General features: G+C 41.3%; 1 protein-coding gene across 1 annotated transcript; it reads left to right on the forward strand.

Annotated features, from left to right (window-relative positions):
* The first annotated feature begins 635 nt into the window (after positions 1–635).
* LOC102820566 (peptidyl-prolyl cis-trans isomerase C-like) lies at positions 636–16,332 on the forward strand. Its single transcript, XM_006871633.1, has 5 exons — positions 636–848; positions 10,365–10,478; positions 10,914–11,007; positions 12,948–13,132; positions 16,182–16,332. Exons 1-5 carry the CDS (start codon positions 732–734, stop codon positions 16,308–16,310), a joined length of 639 nt encoding a protein of 212 aa, XP_006871695.1. The 5' UTR covers positions 636–731; the 3' UTR covers positions 16,311–16,332.
* Positions 16,333–21,946: the final 5,614 nt, after the last annotated feature.

Here is a 21,946-nt window from a genome sequence, read left to right on the forward strand (position 1 = left end):
CTAATTGAAAAAAGCCTACTGAAGTATTTCAAACCAAGTTAAAAGTTTTACCAGTGCAAAGAGACTGTGAAACCAACAGTTTTCAATTCTTCCCAAACATGAATCATCTCGAGGTTATCTTGCAAAAGAGCCTTCAATCCACTCAACTGGCCCCAAAGTTATGCAACGTGGCTAAAGTCTAGTTAAAGGTTCTGTTGGAACACTGGGACCTGGCAACGACGGCGGAGGCTCCACTGGGACCGGTCCGCAGAGTCCCCGCCTTTGAAAGTTTCTCTGAGTCCCGCCCGAGAGTTTGCCCTTTCCATCTAGGTTTAACACATGTCAACGGAATAATTTCCCGGGTAGTCCCCCACCCCGCCACAGTATACTCTTCAGCTCCCAGACTTCCAGCCAGACATTGCAGCGCGGAACGCCGAGGGTTCGCGTTTCTCTCGGACTCGGTGTCTGAGCAGCGCAAGCTCTCTCGCTCTGCCTGGCGGCGCAGCGCACCCGCCTCTTGCGAGAGTCCGACCAGGATTGCGCTCCCTGCGCGCGCCTATCGGAGTCCCAAGTACTAGTCGCAGGACTTAACTTGGGAGGAGCGCGCCCCGGATCCCCGCCCTGTCCCATTCCCTTCCCCCTCAACCGGGAGCGCGCAGGCGCAGCGACCCGGAGACCCGCCAGCGGTCCGGCAGCCTGTGGTCACGTCCGAGTCATTGCCGCTACCGCCAGCGCTACCGCCACCGCACACCATGGGCACTGATCCCCGGTTGCTGTTGACTCTCATGCTTTGCATGGGGCTTAGCGCGCTCGTGCTTTCTTCTGGGACTTCGGGCGCCCGCAAGCGAGGCCCCTCGGTGACGGCCAAGGTGACCGAGCGTTGGGCTAGCGACTTTCCCCTCTTGCCAGCCGGAGAGGGGAGAGGAGGGGGACGGGTACTTTCTGGGCTGAGATCTTTGACTCTGTGGACACCCAGGAGGGAGCTTCTCCCGGTGCTGGGAGACGGGAAGCGGCGACGGGGTTAGGTGAGAGGGGGCTGCCGGGCGCAGAGGACCGGCGTTTTCTTGGGGAAATTTCGGGAGTGCTGGGCAGAGTTCCAGCCAGCCCCGCCGTCGCCAGCAGTTTAAAGTCAGTCTCCCGGGTCGATGATCAGATGTGACCATCCTCGGAGCGAAGAGAGGCTTCCGTAACCCCTCTTTCTTCAGGAAGGAGCTGGATGAGTACTTCCTTCAGCGTGGCGGCTTCTCGAGAACAGAAGCTGGAAGAATGTGGGAGGGACGGGGACTGGCGGCCGAGATGCGCTCGTTGCGAGGTTGCAGCCAGACCGCCTGCTGTCAACGTCACCAGACCTGGAGGAAGGAGCCCAAGTCCCACCTAAAACCCCAGGGCGGCAGACGCCCTTGTTGTTGTTGTTGTTGTTAAGTGCCGTGGAGGCAGTTCCGACCCATAGCGACACTGTATAGGGTTTCCAAGGAGCGACTGGTAAGCTTGAACCGCTGACCTTGCGGTTCAAACTAACTTTGCAGTCCTGTGCTAAAGCCCACAGCGCCACACCAGGGCTCCCAGTAGGGATTAAATGCCTAGTTTAAGTGAGAGGCTCTCCGCTTCCACCGTTTCCTGCATCTAGACACGGTCGTCCCTCCCCAGGGGACAGATGTGTACCCAGATTTTAGGTGCTGGTAAACCGGCTCAGGCTAAAACGTCACCTGTATGGCCAGGGTCAGCCTTGCGTCTCAGCTGTGGACTACATCTTGACAACTTCATCTTTACACCACCTTAGTTCTTTTTCAGCATATTTGCCTCAGGGTGAAAGGTACTAGGAGAGTGCTGGAGGCAAGGAGAGTGAAAGAACGAGAGAATACGTTGGTGTCCATGATCACCACTTCTAGAAAATCCACTTATGGTAGTGCTTTGGAATTGGGTCAAGGAAAGAGGGTGGAGGAGACTGAAAGTGCACGTAACAGCCATTCCTGTGTTTGCCAGTGGAAAAAGGTGCTGTTAAACCAGCGAAATATCTAAATCTTCTACATCTTCTACACAGACCCCATGGAGGGAAGACAATGAGGGTGGGTAGGGAAAAGTTCCAAAGGGCCTGGTAAAATTCTTACCTTACATGAGGTAGATCTGATTTGATTCCTATCCAACACATCTCGTACATAGCTCATTTGTCATTGGAGATTTGTGTATTGCTATGGATTACTGGTGTGGCGCTGTAGGATCCGCACAGAAGTGCAAACCACAAGGTCAGCAGCTCAAACCCACCAGCTGCTCCTAGGAAACCTTATATAGAGTTGTTATGAGTCAAAACCGACTCAACAGCACTTAACAACAACAATGATGCTGAACAGGTTTCACAAGAGTTTCCAAACTAAGATTAGAAAGAACGGCTGGTGACTGAGCAGTGGACAGGCATTTTTTCAAAAATTCAGCCAAAAGTTCCTTGTGGGTTACCAGGAGATCAACTCTAAGGAAGCTAACAACAATTAAGAGGAGGTTCTGACCAACAACAAATGTTGCAGAAGGAGAGATCTGCAAGGAGGTGATACATTTTGCCTAGCTGTTTTGAGAAGCGTTGATTGTAATCCCAGCGCCTTGGTTTTTTGTATATGTTTGTTGTTAAAGTACCACTGAGTCAGTGCCATGCATAATGACCCTGTATAGGATCTCCAAAGGAACTCTGGTAGTGGACTGGATTATGAGCTGGGCTGCTAACCACAAAGTTTGAATCTACCCATCACTCCTAGGGAGAAAGATGAGACTTTCTGCTCTGGTAAAGATTTCCAGCTCCAGAAACCCTATACAGGGTCGCTATGACTCAAAATCAACTCGAGCATGTAACCACCACCACCATAGAGTTTCTGAGACTGTAAATCCTACTCCTAAGGAGCAGCTGGTAGGCTCGAACCTCAGATCTTTTGGTTTTCCATGCCATATAGAGCTAACGGTCTATTGTGGGAGACAAAATTAACAGGAAAGAAATTATTACAAATGTTTCTGTGATGAAGGAAATGAACACTAACATGGGTCCTGGCGTGGTGCTGTACGATAAGCTCTGGACTACTAATTGCAGGGTCAGTGGTCACATCCACCAGCTACTCCTTGGAAATCCTATCATGTTTGCTATGAGTGAGAACTGACTTGATAGCACTTAACAACAGCAACACAGATGGGTAAAGAACATAGATGTCACAACATAGATGACACTATCACTGAGGCAGAGTTTACAAGCATTCTGCTCAGAATTGCCACTGGAAATGTTTCCTTTTTTTCCAGCCAAATTTATCAAGTTGTTGGGCTGCTAACGGCAAGGTCAGCAATTCAAACCTGCTAGCTGCTCCAAGAGAAAAAGATGAAGCTATCTAATCCCATAAAGATTTACAGGCTGGGAAACCATATGGAGCAGTTCTACTCTGTCCCATAGGGTCGCTGTGAGTTGGAATTGACTCGACAGTAGGATGACATTTAAAAACACCTAAAGGACAAGAAAACGAGCAGACATAGACTTAGGAGGAAAGGGAACTGCATATTAAAAGGTCTCTAGAAAGGAAAGTGATCAATATGTTCAGAAAATGGAGAGAGGATTGATGTAGTTCTGAAAATGAGAAAGATGAGTGTCATGTCATGTGGTCGGAGGGACAATCAGCAAAATCCTACAGAGTCTTGGAGACAACAGCTAGGAGTGTGGGTTTTGAGGCCTTGGTATAAATCCTAATCTAAATGCAGTTGGAAGAAGGGTTTTAAGCCTGTAAATGATTTGCTCTCATATATGTATGCTTTTACAAAATTACTATAGTCACCTAATAGCGGCTACTCAGGGCTTCATAAAACAGTTGAAATTACAGTGGCTAGGATTAGGGTGCTAACTGTGGACATGGGAAGAGGAAATGAATTTGAAATACATTTTGAAGGTAGAATTGAGGACTTGATAGGGATTAAGGGAAATGGAGCAGGGTTGCCAGAGAAAGAATACCAGTTAAATGGAATTTCAGATAAACAATGAATACTTTTTAATTGTAAGTATGTTGTTATGTGCCGTCGAGTAAATTCTGACTCATAGTGACCTTGTATAGGGTCTCCAAGGAGTGGCTGGTGGGTTTGAACTGCTGACCTTGGGGTTAACAGTCCAGTGCTTATTGTACAGTGCCACACCAGGACTCTATTGTAAGGATATCCCTTGCAATATTTGGGTACAAACCTCACCTGGGAAGCTCTTAAAAAAATAACACAGCAATTAACTCGTGGGCAATTAACTCATAATCTGGATGCACTGCCCAGTAGGGTATCATTTTAAAGCTTTCTTGGTGCTTCTAATGTTCAGTCTGGCTTCGAACCACTAGAAGAAGGAGATAAGAAAGGAGGAAGCTGAGGGCTGGGCTGAATGCTGGGAGAGGGATAAGTGTCCCAGCATACAATGACACTATCACTGAAGCAGGGTTTACAACGTTCTACTCTTGGAATTGCCACTGGAAATGTCTCCTTTTTTTCCAGCCAAATGTATCAAGTTGTAAAATCTAATTGTGCATGCGAGCCTTCTACAGCTTTGACTGTGTTGAATTATCTTTTCAGTGAACTCTTTAAAACAACTAAATTCATTGGAAAATGAATGCGTTAAAAATTAGTTCTCTGAAAGCAGAAAAGTAGATTAATTGGCCACTGCTCTAGTGTCCTGTTTGCCTCAGCAGAGTCCTTTCCTCTACTTCTAATTTCATTTTAAAATAGGTATCTGTAAATAACAGAGACATGAAGTGCTGTTCTCTCAGAAGGGACCTTGTGTGGTACTAAATTCAGCCACTTATCCCCACCGCAGGGTCAACTTGGCAGCTTTCTGCTCAAGCCATAGAGGCTCAGGTGAGGGCTCTGTCTGGCTCATTAGATTCATATCTGCTGAAGTGGTGTTTGAAGCCTGGCATTTCCCAGCAAATGCCAAATGCAGGGTCAGGCACTGAGAATGTACAAAATAGCACTGCCTTCTTTCCAGCTAGATTCACATGTCCCAGCTTGCAAGTACTTTGTATGTGGTGGTCAAGAGGCCATAGCTGGATAAACTTGGGCGAGTTAGCTGGTATCAGAGGCTCAGTTTCCTCTTCTGGAAGTAGAGACAGAAATAATAGCCCACAGTCCCTGTTTTAAGAGATCAGTTGTTTAGTGTTATTTACATTACTCTTGTTTTCCTACTGTAATAGCCAATCCCTGCAGGAAATCATCAACTTTATTTTACAGATGAGGAACTGGAGCTCAGTGTTTGTTTAATTTGCCCAAGGTCCCATAGCCAATAAGACTGGAGCTGGATTGAGAATAGGTTCCTTGATATCACAGCTCATATAGTCTGGATCTTCCTAATTACTTTAGAAATGGAAGCAGGATTAACCCTATAAGGTTTGGATCAGGCTGTGTGAGTACCTCATCTTCTTCCTGCCTGCCCTACCTCTAGGACCTTACACTTTTCAAATGATTTTCATAGGCAACTTTGAGGAGAAAACCCAAAGGTGATCGAGGTGTCAACTTCCGTGCCCCCTGTTGTTGTTGTTAAGTACCCTAGAGTCAGGTTCCGACTCATAGCGACCCTGCACAGGGTTTTCGAGGCTGCAAATCTTTACGGGAACAGAAAGCCTCATCTTTCTCCCGTGGAACAGCTGCTAGTTTCGAACTGCTGACCTTGCGGCTAGCAGCCCAATTCGTAACCACTACGCTACCAGAGCTCCTTTCCATGCCCCCTACCCCCTGTCAAAGTGCAACCTGAGCTCCAAGTACTGCCTCTTCCAAGAAGCCCTCCTGATGCCCACAGATAATCACCAGTCTTCACCATGACACTGTGTCCGTATTTGTCTTCTTTTAAAACTTGATTCCCCGTTATGTAACAGTTATTTGTTTGTGTGATTTTTCTTGGTTTGAACTGTAAACTCCCTGAGGGTAGGGATGTTATAGCCTCACATCTTGCCCTGTACAAGGCCTTATTCACAAGGGAACTCAGTCCAGTCAGAGACAGATATGGTTAAAGGGTAAGGAATGGGAGGGCTTGCCTGGTAGCTACTTTGGGTCCACCCTCATCTTCTGTCTGGTCTGGCTCTTATTCAGCAGCAGTTGGCACTAAGTTACTTAACTTTTTTTTTTTTTTAGTACTTACTTCTGCCAACATTATGCTGGGCACTGGAATCCAAACACACTTTCTACTCCATAAGGGCTCCATCACAATTGTTACCATGCTTGAGCCTCTTGTTGCAGCCACTGTGTTAATCCATTTCCTTGAGGGTCTTCCTCTTTTCACTGACTTTCTTTTCCAAGCATGATGTCCTTCTCTGGGACTGGTCCAAAGCACATGACACGAAGTCTTGCTGTCCTCCTTTTTAAGAAACATTTTGTCTGTATTTCTTCCAAAATGTGTTCATTCTTCTGACTGTCCATGGTATAGTCAGTATTCTTCACCGACATCGTAATTCAAAGGCATCAGTTCTTTTCCAGCTTTTCTTATCCATTGTCCAGATTTCACATTCATATGAAAAAATATCATGGCTTGGGACAGGCACATGTTAGTTCTCAAATTGACATCTTTGCTTTGTAATACTTTAACAGGGGCTTTTGCAAGTCCTCTTCTCTTGTAACAAAGCAAGTTTGTGTCACTTGTATATTGCTGGTTGCTTATGAGTCTTCTAATCCCAATGATGTATTAATCTTCATCTAGTCTAGTTTCTTGGTTTATAAACATATTTCACAGAGCATAGTTAAGTGTTCTGGAATTTCCGTTCTTCCCATTGTTCTCTGTAATATGTTATGACTCACACAATTGAATGCCTTTGTATGATCAAAAAAGCACAGGTAAACATCTTTCTGATAATTTCTGCTTTCAGCCAAGATAGATCTGATATGAGCAATGATATCCCTTGTTCCACATCCTCTTCTAACCTGACTTGAATTTCTAGCAGTTCTTGTCATTGTACTGCTACAACCATTTTTGGATTATCTTCCCCCAAATTTTACTTGTATGTGATATTAATGATAATATTAAATAATGCCTTGCATTCCCTTAGATCACTTATCTTTGGAACTGGCACAAATATGGATTACTTCAGTTGGCCACGTAGTTGTCTTGGACTTCTTTAAGTACCCTTGGTTCTTGGTCATATGCTACCTCCTGAAATAGTTGAACATTGACCAGTTCCTTTTGGTACAGTGACTCTCTATATTCCTTCCATCTTTTTTTGATGTGTCCTGCATTATGCAATATTTTGTCCATTGTTGTTGATATCATTGAGTTTGTGCCAACTCATAGTCACCCTATGTACAACAGAATGAAACACTGCTCAGCCCTGTGCCAACTTCACAGTCGTTACTATATTTGAGTCCATTGCTGCTGCACCAATCCATCTTGGGGGTGTTTCTCTTTTTCTCCGACCTTCCACCTTACCAAGGGACTCATCCCTTCTGATAGTATGTCCAAAGTATGAGAGATAAAGTCTGGCCATCCTGGCTTCCAGTGAGCATTCTGACTGTACTTCCAATATGGTTTGGTCTGTTCTTTTGGCAGTCCATGGGTCTTTCAATATTCTGCTCCAAAACCATAACTCAAATGCATCAATCCTTTCTACAGTCTTTCTTATTCACTGTCCAACTTTAGCATTCACTTGAGGTTATTGAAAAGGCCAACTTAGTCCTCAAACAGACATCTTTACTCTTGAACACTTTAAAGAGGTCTTGTGCAGCAGATTTGCCTAATGTAATATGTCAGTACGTCGTTTGGTTTCTTGATTGCTGCTTCCATGAGTGTTGATGGTTGAGCTGAGCAAAATGAAGTCTTTGACAATTTCAGTCTTTTCTCCATTTAGATGGATGTTGTTTATTGTTCCACTGGTAAGGATTTTTATTTTCTTCACACTGAGGTGCAGCCCATACTAAAGGCTGTGGTCTTTGATCTTTATCAGTATTTCAGGTCCTCTTCACTTTCAGCAAGCAAAGTTGTATCATTTGCATATCACAGGTTATTAATGAGTCTTCCTCAAACCCTGATGCCACATTCTTCTTCATATAACCCAGCTTCTCGGATTGTTTGCTCAGCATAATCTGAGAAGCTGCATTATAAAGTGTGCCTGACTCATGCCATTTTGTCCATAGAATCCTCCAACTTGAGACTTAAATTTTTCTTCAGTTCTTTCAGTTTAGGAAATGCCAATGGTGTTCTTCCTATTTGATTATCCAACTCCAGGCCTTTGCAGTATTAATTATAATACTTTACATAGTTGTTTTGAAGTGCCTTCAAGTTGATTCCAACCCATAGCAACCCTGTATAGGGTTTCTGAGGAGCAGCTGGTAAGCTTGAACCGCCGATCTTGCAGTTCAAACGGCTTTGCAGTCTGGCACATTAACCCACAGCACCACACCAGGACTCCACTTTACATAGTAGGTATGTATAATATAAGTAAGATTTTTATTGAAATATCATGCTGAACGACAGGCACTTTTTCATTCTGTTCTTAAGCTATTCTCACAGGTTTTACTCTCTGTCTCCTAAAACCCCACAGGCTTCACTTTCTCTTATTTTATTTATTCATTCTGTCTTATTTTTAAAGTATGGAAGGCTTCCCTAATGTTTCTCTAATATGTTCCTAATTCTCTTTGAGGGTGCTGCTCCATTACTGCCTGTTATTGAATTTCCACTTTGGCTTAGAAATCCCTTTGGAGAACCTGCATCTCTGTGGCACCAGCTGTGCCACAGGTTTTGTTGAGACACTTTCCTTTCCCAGCCACTGCTGAGTTGTTCTCTACTGGCGTACCTCATCTCGAAGACGAGGCCCTTTTATGCATTCTGGAAAGCTCTCCTAAATAAATAATAATAACATTTATGTTGCTTTGGTCATGTAAAAATTGTAAAATGCCACATGGAACACTAAATATCACATCATCCCATGACAGATGTGCTGATGTATTGGCAGAAGCCCTTGTCTTTAAGCTAAAGCTTGACAGTCTTTACTTAGTGATTTTTCTAAACTGTAAGACATCTTTTTTCTTTGACAGCCTTCTTATATATTTTTTAAAGCTATCTCCTGAATATCTTTTTTATCTTATTTTATTTTATTTTACCCATTCAAACAGTAAATTGGTTCGTATAATCTAAACTCACTAATAGAATGCCCTTTGACTCCATGGCCTTTTCAAGCATTCAGCCTCAGAATCTTCTTAATATAATGATTTGTGAAGAAAAATGACATAATTCCTTTTTGGATGAAACAATTGGTGAGAAATAAAACAACAACAACAAAAAAAACCATCCCAAGAGAATTTTAAAAGTAAGTGATTCACACCCACTTCTTGGATATATGTTCTCTTTCTCTGTTCTAAAACGTTGTGGCAGAGAAAGAACAAATTCTACTTCTATAACACTGAGAACGTGACAGCTAAACTCAGTGTTTAGTTTTACAGGGTAAATGACTTTGTCTGGCCCTGCGTGTAGTGTGTGTTGTACATTGGATGAAGGTGGGAACCTGGTACCTAATTGCGCTTGGGAGTGAGTAGCAGGCCTTTGAAAGGACTGTGGCATTTTTGTCATCTTTTGTGGTCCCCTGGATATTAGACATCTATTGAGAACTCAAGACTGAAAATTTGGCATTGTGCAAAGTTATAAAAATAAGTAAGTAAATATGCATGGATATTTTTTATCACCATATTTATCTCCTGCTGCCATTAGAGAGTATTGTGGCGCTATGGGTTAATACACTGGACTTCAAAGTCAGTTTGAACCACAAGGTTTGCATTTCAAGCTCAACAGCCACTCTTTGGAAACCCTATACAGGGTCACTATGGGTTGGAACCGACTTGATGGCACGAAACAACAACAACAACCTTTCAAAAGAGCAACAATTTCCACTTTCATCCTCATCCACAAAGCTGAGAAACTGGAACTAGCAGCAGTGTTTAGGGCATTTGAGAGCCAAGGGTAAAGGAGGGAAGGAGTAGAATTCGTAAAGATTTTATTGGTTAATGCTGACAGTATTGAATCAAACATTAAACCCAATGTCTTATACAGTGCCTGGCCCACAGGTGGTGGTTGTTGTTAAATGTCATCACATCAGTTCCAACTCATACTGGCCCTGCATTTAGGGTTCCTAAGGGTATAAATCTTTGTGGCGGCAGAAAACCTCATCTTTCTTCTGTGGAGCAGCTGGTGGCCCATAGGTGGTACTCAATAAATATTTGTTGAATGAATACTTGTGAGTGAAATGCTCTCAACAAAATTATTTTAGAGCTCCTTTAATTGATATCATATTTCTTCATACCTTTGCTATAAAATACTGGTGGACAAGGCTTTGTATGTTGTTCAATTCTTAGGATCTCATTTTTGACATATATAAAGCTTTTCTAGGATATAACCATTTCTCTCTTCCAATTATGTGCAGGTCTTCTTTGATGTGAGGATTGGAGACAACGATGTTGGTAGAATAGTGATTGGCCTGTTTGGAAAAGTTGTACCCAAGACTGTGGAAAATTTTATCGCTCTGGCAACAGGAGAAGTAAGTATGTCTCATTTTATTTCCTTTAACGGTTCATGAAATTGGATCGTCCTTCTTTTAATTCAAGTATAGAGACAGTGTTAAAGTAATAGTTGAGATGACGTAATGCAGTTTACTTATTTTGCTATAGAGTTTATATTTATAAAATCTTAGGTTTCAAGAAATGGAAATAGTCATCAAGTGGAAATGCACATTGCTCTACTTTTTACCTCATTCCCATGGTTTATTACACAATTCCCTATTTCTATAGTTTATTATTATTACTATTGGCCAACTAATGACACATTTCTATCTACATCATTTCTGGGACCTAATCAAGTTCTATAGATGTCTTGTTTAATTTTCTTATTTTGTCATTACCAGATAAACACTGGGGGGTTATCTTTCAATGTGGGTTATATCTACTTGTATATTTAATTTAAATAATCTCTTCAGAAAGGATATGGATATACAGGAAGCAAATTTCATCGTGTCATCAAAGATTTTATGATTCAAGGAGGAGACTTCACCACTGGAGATGGCACTGGCGGTAACTTTATCTCTTGCATTTCTCCTTTTCCCTCTGACCAAATTGAACCTAAGATTAAGTCAATATGGTAACCCAGACTGAACAAACAAAGTCATAAAAACAGCTAAACTAATTAAAGAAAGATAGAACTTTAGGGCCTCATCTACCAAAACCTTAGTAGGTACAAATAATGAGGCATCCTAATTTTAAATGGTATTGTTTGATGTTCACTGTCTTTCCATAGTGGGACTATATTCACTTGGTAGAATATTTTGCACAGCCAGGTCTCATGAGAAAATCCTGCAGCTTTAGAACCTGTCTCCTTAGTACTGGCATGCTACTTCCCTACCTTCAGGCTCAGCAGAAATGCAATTTGAGCTTTCTCTGCCCTCTTTTCTGTTGTTTTCTCTCTCTTTCTCATTCTCCTTTTTCCTACCCTCTGTGGTTGTGTCATGAGCTAAAATTGTCTGAGATTTGGAGAAAAGACCTTTTGGGTTACTTACATTTATCCTAGACTACACTGTGGAGCAGAGCATGCCTGCCAGGCTACCACCTATGTCACTGACCAGCCTGCTATAAATAGCTTGCCTTTGATAGCCACTCTGGTCCCTCCAGCTGAGTCAGGTTTTTGCAGTTAGCAACCAGTGGCTAAGGTGTGCCAAAGGAGGACATGGGCTTGATGGGCTCTCTGAGGTGTTTAATAATAGGGCAGATGCTGCTCATACTCTTTAATGCTATTTTTTGGGGAAATGTGTTCTGCTTACCTGCTGCTTTGCTTAATCTTGGACATACCTTCCTTTGGTCCTTTTGTTCAAGGTTGGATCACTGGGGGCTCCCAGTTGTTGTTAGCCTCTGTGTCCTGAAGTCTTTATCCTAATGACTTTCAGACTAGCTGCTACAGCTTGTAGTGCTGAGGCAGGAATGAACACCTGCTTCAGAGTCAGAAAGTCAGATGTTCAAATTCTGCTCCCGTATTTTCAAGAATTATTGCCTGCTCCCATTGCAAAATGAGATTGAGAATACCTGTTGTATAGTGTTGCTGGGGAAATCAGCTAAGAGTGTATATCAAGTGCTTGGTATACTGTAGGCTGAGGTAGAACTGGCCCACCACACCTGAACTCAGTACACCTCAGGACAAGTGACTCATACCCTCACAGCAGAGGCTGAGCCACTAGGATGGGTCAGCTGTCTTTCCTTCTGGCTTTAGGATGCCTTTTGGTTTCTTCTCATTTCAGAGTAAAATCATTGACCCATGTGGCCCATATTGACACTTAGATTGAGGACAGAAAGTATCTTGCCACTAGGTGTCATATATAAGCTTTTTTATTTGTTTATTTCATACTCTGAAGCCCCGTTCCGGTAAGAGATATATTATTCTCTCCTTTATACCTCCTTATTTTTGCTCAACTTTTGCCCATCACCACATCCTATAGGCTTTTATTAACAGATTTCAGTAAAGCAGGGGTGGGGAACATCCAGCCCATGGGCCATATAAATATGGCCCTTGAAATCATTTGGTTTGGCCCTGCCAAGACAACCACAGTTCCAACCATCACATTAGGGTTGAGTTAATGAAATGTTTGACCAAATATAACAGGCTAATTTTTAAGTTGATAATTTTGTATGGCGCACGAATGATATTAGAAATTTTGGCAGAAAAAAAGGTTTCCCACCCTTGCATTAAAAGGAGCTCTGGTAGCATAGTGGTTACAAATCGGACTGCTAATCTCAAGGTCGGCAGTTCGAAACTAGCAGCTGTTCCACAGGAGAAAGTTGAGGCTTTCTGCTCCAATAAAGATCTACAGCCTCAGAAACCCTATGCAGGGTCACTGTGAATCAGAACCGACTCCACGGCACATAACAACAACAACAACTGCTGCATTAAAACCTAGGCTTTGCTTTGAAGTCTGATTTCATTTGACACTTGTTAACTCCTCTCCTTTTCCTTTCCTCTTTTCCAGGTGTTAGCATTTATGGGGAGACATTTCCAGATGAGAACTTCAAACTGAAGCATTATGGCATTGGGTGGGTCAGCATGGCCAATGCTGGGCCCGACACCAATGGATCTCAGTTCTTTATCACCTTGACTAAAACCTCCTGGCTGGATGGCAAACATGTGGTATTTGGAAAAGTCATTGATGGGATGGTAACTTGATATATTTATTTTAATCTTAAAATGTGCTTGCTAGAAAACTGTGATTATACCCAGACGGGTGGGTATTCAAGGTGAATAAACTTATTGTTGATGTTAAGTGCCTTCAAGACAATTTCAACCCATAGAGACCCTGTATACGATTTCCAAGGAGTGACTCATGGGTTTGAGCCTCTGCACTTGCAGTTTACACTCTATGCAGTGCTACACTATGACCCTGAAATTAATTACATGTGGTATGGTGAATTATATATAGCATTTTATATATACTAGGGAGCTTCAAAAGTTTGTAGAAACATTCCATTTTCTTTTCATTCCATATTTCCACAAGCTTTTTTAAGCTCCCTTGTGTGTATATGTTTGTATGTGTGTGTGCATATATATGTTGTTGTTTAATGCCGTCTAGCCAGTTCTGCCTCATAGACACCCTGTATAGGGTTTCCTATGATAATTTTGTATGGCTCACAAATGATGTTAGAAAGTGTTAGAAACCCTGTGTAGGGTTTCCTAGGGCAGCTGGTTAGCTTGAACCGCTGACCTTATGGTTCAAACCGACTTTGCAGTCCAGCTCATTAACCCACAGTGCCACACCAGGACTCTGTGCATATATAGAGATAGAGATAGACAGAGATAGAGGTTTATAATATTTTATATACAAAAGGGCTTTAAAAAGTTCATGGAAAGATGGAATTAAAAGATAATGAAATTTTTCCATGAACTTTTTTGAAACTCCCTCATATAAGTGTGTGTATATTCTTTTTTCAATTGTTAGGAGTGTTGGACCAGTAGTTAGAGGCTTGACATGGACTTTATCTCACTACTTGATGTAAATGAAAAGCCCTTTTTAATGTAACCAAATAAAGGCAAAGCCACATCCAAACTCAAGTCACATTCAAAGACCTATGTTCTTGCTATCAAAAATTATTAAAGACAATCTATATCTATGCTGGCATGTCCCAAAGAATATTAAAGGAATACACTCATAACCCACAGGAATTGCTTACAATTCTTATTCCCTTTCACTCTCAACATTTTTTCCTCCTTAGTAACTTCCCAAAGTAGCCTTCTTAATCATTAACTGTAAAATGTGTCCACCCCAATTCTGGACTATCCTTCACTCCCTTGCCCTCTAAAATTTTGTTTTGTTTTGTTTGTGAGTTATTCTGCTCCCCACGCCCCAATTCCAGTGTAAGTAAGCCAGTTTTACTCCTTACAATTCTTTAGCAACTTCTACTTGTTATTTTTAAGGTGCTCTGGTAGCGTAGTGGTTATGAATCGGGCTTTTAATCTCAAGGTCAGCAGTTTGAAACTACCAGCGGTTCTGCTTCTGTAAAGATTTACAGCTTCGGAAACCCTGTGCTGGGTCCCTGTGAGTCAGAACTGACTCCACGGCACACCAACAACAACCACTTGCTATTTTTATTTCTCTTCAACAAAAAGCCAGGAATGGAGCCAGCAGATTCAGAATGTCCCTCAAAATATGTGGTAGTATCAAGACTGAGCTGTCAAAGAATAATTCTCTTTAGCATGTGGAATGAGAGAAATGGAGCAAACATCTATCACTAACTATCTCTTTACATCCCATCACGGTAAAGACACACCTACACTCTCACAAACCATAATTATCCTTAGAAGAATCTATTTTTAAGTAATAATGAATGCCAGCATTCCTCAAATCTCTTATTGAATTTTGTTTTTGAAATGAGCTAAAGATTGGCATGCAGGTGTTAAATCACATTGGGCATAACCAGGTTTGAAATACTTTGAATGTAAATTCATTCATTCATTCACTTAATGAGTGTTTTTAAATACAATATCATGCAAAGTTGTAAGAAAAATCAGCAGTACAAGTCTTTTGTATTCCTCTCCTATTCATGCTCTTGACATCTTCTCACCCTCTAGATTTTATGTTCAATTGCCTTACCTGCACCAACTTCCTTCCACCCATTGGTGTGCACCTGGGGAACATTGCTGCCTGGGCTAAGAGAACTTGTTCTTAACCTTTTATGAGTCAAATACTTCTTTGAGAAACTATTGAAAGCTATAGACTTTCTTTCCAGAAAAAAAAAAAAAAAATCATGCAAAAATTGCCTATGGGAGTTTTTCATAGCTATGTGGAGTTGAAAGAATCTCCTGAATGCTCCTTCCCTTAATCTTTCCAGAGATCAGGGTTCTTTTTCACACTACAGTTGTCTGAGCCTCACCTCAGGCATTCCAAAGCAGAACCTCTAGATGTGTATCCATGAATATGCATTTTTTAAAAAGTAGCACTGATAATTCAGTTGTGTAGCTACTAATTTAGGTACACACACACATGCAACCTATATACATATATACATTATGATTAGAAGAACACTTGTCCTTTATCCTAACTTAATCTGAGTCCAGCCAGAGACCAAATTGTTTGGCACTATGTCCCAAGCTCTTAGACGCAGTGTTGCTGTTTGTCTCAACCCTATTTGTAAAACCTGTCAAAAGCCTACTCTTTTAGTCCTTAACCAGCTCTCCCATATCCGTGTGATGCATGGTACATGAACTTCTAAACTCCTCCAAAGTAGAGAAAGGGGCGTTCCTCTACTGTGAGTTTGGGCTCGTGTTAGTATCAGACTCAACCTCTAGATTAATGGCTTAACTCGTTTAAAAGTGGGCAGGCCACTTTATTATGCACGTGCTTATTACAGGCTGGAGCTGAGATTCAATTCCTGTCAACTCATACACTGAGTTGTAGCAGGTGTGCAGAAATGCCTTTTATTACAAGGAATTAACAAAAAATTAGTTTATTTTAGAATGCAAACTGCCTATAAAAAGAAGTGAGGAAATATATCTATATGTTCTCTGTCTAGCAAGGAAATGGAGGGATTTCATCTGCTATACACATACTTTCTCTGAATATACTAAATGTTTCATAGTTAGCTTGCATGGGTTTTATAGTCCTAAGAAAACTGAATTCACACTTGGGCTTTCTGACTTGATATTGGTTTTGCCTTTTGATTGCCATGGCTGCTGGTTAAAGTTCAACCATGTGTCTACTCTTTCTCACCAGACAGTGGTACACTCCATAGAACTCCAAGCAACTGATGGGCATGACCGTCCACTTACCGACTGCTGGATTGTCAACAGTGGCAAGATAGATGTGAAGACGCCCTTTGTGGTTGAAATCAATGACTGGTGACCCAACAGGCAGGGAAAAAGGAACACCCCTGGGGTGGGGGTGTGAGTGAATCTGTTGATTCTTCAAAGTTACTCCTTTGTTTTGTTTTGTTTTACTTTCTTTTCATATTCCATCCCACATCACAGAAACTTCTAAAAATTAACCTCGCAAAGCTAGAGTTGCATAAATATTAGGAAATCACTTGTTTTAGAGACTACCCTTAAGATGTATCTCCTCTCCCAATGGTGCTATATTTAAAGCAGAAAACTTTGTATTGATGATTTTGTTTTCAGACTATCATCAATATTTTGCTGAATTCAATGTGATTCCTATGTTATTCTGAATATTTGACTGAGAGAAAAAAAAAAAACAATGAGCATGTGAAGTTTATTATTTTTGTATTGAAATAATTTCTTTTCAGATTGTGGGAAAATGAATTAGTTTTATCTGATATATTTTATATGAATTTTTACCTGATAGAAAGTACTTTGATGTATTCTAATTAAATACTTTTTATACGGATCAATTCTTTTTGCAAGGCTTTTTATTTTTTATGGTCATTTAGGTGAAGCATACAGAGAAATTGGTTTTTCATTTAACAGTATCTACACATTTTGTTTTGTGACATTGATGACAATCTCCATAATGCAACAGCCCTCTTCCGACTTCCTTCCTGTGTTTTCCATTTCCACTCTTCTTGCCAATCCCTTCTGGCTTTCTGGGCTTTATCCCTGGGAAAATGCTGCCCTTTTGTTCTCATATGACTGAGTTTTCTAAGACGTGTGACCTGTCTGGTGGTGGTGTTCACCTTCTACGTCTGTCTGTTGTTTGACTGAAAGTTGAGCTATAGGGGGTGAGTTGATTTCAAGGCTTGAAGGGCCATAGTTTCAGGGGTCCCACCAGTGTTTATCAGACCAGTAAGCCAGGTCATTTTTTTTTTTTTAATGATTTTGAGCTTTTTTCCACAGTTTTCTCCCACTCCATCTAGGACCATGATGATCCTTCAGAGCAGTCAACAGTGGGGAGAGCTGGGCACCATCTAGTTCTGGTCTCAGCATCACACAGGCTGGGGTTTACATGGTCCCTTAGACCTTAGGACTAATTGTTTCCATGCATCTTTGATTATCTTCCTTTTTGTTTGCTCTGGAAAGGGTGAGACCAATAGTTGCACCTTAAATGGCTGCTCATAAGCTTTTAAGACCCCAGTTACTACTCACCAAAGTAGAATGTAGAATGTTGTGGACTATACTATGCCAATTGACCTGAATGGCCCCTGAAACAATGGTACAGAGCCCCCCCCCCCCAGTGACTCTTTCCCTCCAGGTGTTTGGTTATGGCTAAGGAGTTTTAATAACTTTGCCCCCTCTATGCTTTACTGTGTTCATATTTGCATACATATAAATGCATATTTAGAAGTACCCTCTGTCAAACCTGGATTTATCTGTGGGTGTAGTCCCATACACCTTCCCACCTTCCCATACCTGTTCATCTTCTGTGTCTAACTATATATTCACTCTTACTAAGTAGATTATTGTTACTACGGGCTTAGACTGTGATAGACTTTACCTTTGTTTCCTTTAATGCTTGTGCTGCACCATTGTCTTCATTCGTCTTGATCACCTTGTGCTGACCTTCCTCGTATTGTGTACTGTCTTTTCCACCAAGAAACCCTGGTGGCATAGTGGCATATGTACACATTGGGCTGCTAACCACAAAGTCTGCAGTTCAAACACACCAGTCATTCCTTGGGAGAAAGGTGAGGCTGTCTGCTCCCATAGAGATGTATCATCTCAAAAACCCAAAGGGGAAGTTCTAGTCTACGCTACAGAGTCACTGTGAGTAGGAGGATTTGGCAGATTTGTTTGGCTGTTTTTTCTATGGCAGATTTTGTTGGCTGTTTTTTCCCTTCACCCAAGTTAATATGTTTCTACTTTTTAAAATTTTTAATATATTTTTTTAATTAATGTACAAAAATGAGTGTAGTCTAATGTCAGTAACGAACAGTTTTAGAAATCAAAATACTAACAAAATTGGATAATTTGGTATAGTACTGTTCAGAAGCTATGCCCAGTCACATCCTAAATATGTAAGCTGATTATTTGCCAATTTTTACTTCATATAGCATCTTTAGAAAGATCCCTTGAGTCCAGTTGCAATAGTAAAGAATATTTTTCTCTTTAAAATAATGGTGGTTAAGACTTGGGCTGTATTTAAACTAGGCAGGAAAGTAAAACCCTATTCTATAGCCTTGTTATAATGTATCTGACTATAGGAGAGTCTACATTGAACTCTGTTCAAATGCTAAGTCTGTGGCTGGCACAGTTAAAAGTTCAGCTCGGTATTATAAGGTTGGCAGTTTGAATTCACCCAAAGGTACCATAGAAGAAAAGCCTGTCATCTACTTCTGAAAGACCACAGCCATTGGAAACCCTCTGGAGTACAGCTCTACTCTGAAACTCATTGGATCGCTGAAGGCAGAACCAAGGCAATAGCAACTGTTTTGTTATCTTTTTACCTGGTGGAAAATGATCCATTGCTTCTCCCCAAGGTTGAGTCTAAGAAAACTGCCTCAGTGAGAAATGAAATGGACATTCTTGCTGCTTGCTGATGGAAGTAGAAGTAGCTGCAACCGTCTTGGAGAGCAGCTTGTTGATTATTTTTCCAATCAACGTCCTTACTATGCCAGCTACCAGTGAGATTTGGGGATATAGCAATGGACGGTGAGAAAAGGGCCTCATGGCACTTACGTTCTAGTGGAGAAGCCAGAGAAGTAAAAAAGGGTGATGAGCGCTGTGAAGAAAACACATCAATTTTGCTGGAGATGCCTGGGTGGGACGTGCCATTAAAGCAGCCATGGGATGGCAATGGACCAGAGACCTGGAAGAAGGTAGGTGTCGGCCCAGGAAAATCGCCAAGAGGGGACTTTCTAGGTAAATGGAACAGAAAGTACAGGGTCCTGAGGTTAGAATGAATGAGGCCCAAGGCAGAAGAGAAAGCCTGGTGAGTAGTGGCAAGACTGGGGTGAGGCCAGAGGAATGAGGTGAGGCAGAACCATTTCTGGCTTGGCATGCCAGAGAAAGATCTGCATTTAAGCAAGATTATTTCTCCTGCTACAAGGAGATTTTTATAAAGAGGTTAAAATGGAAACAAGAGGGCATTTGTGATACACTGGTAGATTTCTTGCCTACCATGTGGGAGACTTGGAATTCTCCCGACCAGTGTGCTTCACGTGATACCACCCATCTGTCATGTTGCTATGATGCAGAACAGGTTTCTGCAAAGCTTCCAGAGTAAGACAGACTAGCAAGAAAGGCCTGGTGATCTACTTCCTAAGTCAGCCAGTGAAAACCCTATGGATCACAAGAGATGCTGTGCATTGAGGAGCATTTCATTCCTTTGTGCGTGCACCAAGAGATTCAAACATTCATATCCTGTAAGCTTCCCCATTCCTGCAAATTGCCTTTATTAAAAAGTGAACTAAAATCGTTATGGACATCCATTGTTTTGACCCGCCTAGCATTCAGTATTCCTTTTTCTGGCAATTGTTGCCCAATATTCTTACATTTTCTTTGGGGAATCACTCCACAAGGACACCAGTTCTTGTCTATACGTAAAGTGACATTAGGGGTGAGTACTTGCCTGGCCAAGTACACCCTCTCATTAAATCATTTGCGAAATATTTATTGAGTGCTGGATATTGCTGCAAATAGTTTCAGCTTTCGTTCCCATGGAAGAGACAAATAATATAAACCACATGAACATATAATAGAACGTCAGGCAGTGAAAGTTTGTGAAGAGAAACAGAACAAGAAAGGATAGTGAAGGTTAGCTTTTGGACGTCCTGAGTGGGGATTGAATGAAGTGAGGGGGCAGAAAGCCATGGAGATGCTCGGAGATGAGCAAGGGAGCAGAGTGGACAAGAGCAGTGACCCTCGGCAGCTGGGGGGATTCCAAAAAACAGCAAGGAGACCAGGTGTTCAGGATGGGTGTTTGACCCCAGTGATGTTCATTAATGAGCCTCAATCAGGGGGCTTCTGCTGGAAGTTTTGAAAGGAGCAGCTGTCTTTCTGCTGGGAGGATGTAAAGAAACAGGCCCCAGAGTGAAACTGGTACAGAGGCAAGCTGGTCCAGAAGATGGAAAGACAGTTAACTTAAGTCATTAGCTGGTGCCTGCATCTAATTGTATCTGAAGCCAATCTCCTTTTTAGCTTTTCAGTTATTCAAGCTAACACATTGATTTCTTGTGACTTGTAATCTGGTACAGAAATATTGCAAAATTCTTCATGTGTAAAGTTATGGATTGAAGAATTGTTGATGATAGCAAAATACTGCAAGCAACCTGAATGCCTCAAAATGGTTGTACAGCATATATCCTAGAAAAGAATGATGTGCATTCATTAAGGCCGATGCCATAAAACTTAAAAGTAACATGCAAAAATGATTGTTTTAAATAAAAATGTGGAATAGAAATTGTGGATGCAGCATGATCTCAATTATGTAGATATATTTTCACAAACCAAATGCAACAAAATGCAAATTCATATAAAACAAATGCAACTGGTGCTAATATATTTTGTTTAACTTTTTGTTTAATTCACTTTTTTCACTTACTTGCTTTTTCTCTAGAGTATGTTTTTTTTTTAATAATTAGAAAAAGAAAGCTTATTTTTAAATTTTAATAAAGTTAAAATGAGAGGAAACTCTTAGCAACTTGCCTCTTACCCATATAAGTCTCAAATACCAGAGAGTGTGCCAGCCGTTGTTATCCCACATGCAGGAGCTCTTGGGTGGTGCAAATGCTTAAGCTTTCAACTACTAGCTGAATCAAGTCCACCCACAAGTGACTTGGAAGATAGGCTTGGCAATCTGTTTTTGAAAGTTCACAATCTTAAAAATTCTATAGAACAGTTCAACTCTGCCACACATGGAGTTGCTATGTATAAGGACATACATTTTATATGATATTTGTCATGTAGTGTTTTCCTTAGTGTGCGCATACAAGACATCTCCCTAGCGATAAAGCAAAAAAAAATAAATTGTTTCATTTTGGAAGTGCTGAAATTTTAACAGCACTAATTCACATAGAGTAAATTATCTACTGTTACATCCTGATAACCAATAAGCTAATGATATACTATTGCCTGTTAAGAGCAGTTTACTGCTAGTATATACTGGAAGCCAGACCTTACACAGGAAACCAGAAGATTGCTGACATAACAAGTAGCAAATGTTGCCTTTTATAGCCTGTTTTCTAAAAAATGTTTTCAGAGAAACAGTTCCCTATTCTGGCAATCAGGATGCTAAATGGACAAATATGTAGTCATGTATGTAGAATAAATGTAGACTCAGGGGGAAACATACAATGGACACCAATCTAAATTAATATAATTTAGGAGTCCTGGTGTGGCGCTGAGGGTTAATGCACTGGACTGAAAAGTTGGTTTGAACCGCAAGGTCGGTGGTTCAAGCTCACCAGTCACTCCTCAGAAACCCTATACAGGGTTGCTATGGGTCAGAACCAACTCGATGGCACTTAACAACAGCAAGTCCTAAATGACTCTTATTTTTTAAAACTTGTTATTGTGATGTCTTAGGCTGAGTTTTCTAGAGAAGCAAAACCAATGAAAGATGTGTGTGTATATATGTATATATATATA

Source organism: Chrysochloris asiatica, unplaced genomic scaffold, assembly GCF_000296735.1.
Source record: "Chrysochloris asiatica unplaced genomic scaffold, ChrAsi1.0 scaffold00171, whole genome shotgun sequence".
Taxonomy (NCBI): Eukaryota; Metazoa; Chordata; class Mammalia; order Afrosoricida; family Chrysochloridae; genus Chrysochloris; species Chrysochloris asiatica.

What these genes read in the sequence shown, in the direction of transcription:
- LOC102820566 (XM_006871633.1), top strand. Translation starts at nt 732, where the DNA reads ATGGGCACTGATCCCCGGTTGCTGTTGACTCTCATGCTTTGCATGGGG. An exon ending in CACTGGAGATGGCACTGGCG is followed by an intron (nt 11,008 to 12,947) that starts GTAACTTTATCT and finishes CCTCTTTTCCAG; the next exon opens with GTGTTAGCATTTATGGGGAG. An exon ending in GAAAAGTCATTGATGGGATG is followed by an intron (nt 13,133 to 16,181) that starts GTAACTTGATAT and finishes CTTTCTCACCAG; the next exon opens with ACAGTGGTACACTCCATAGA.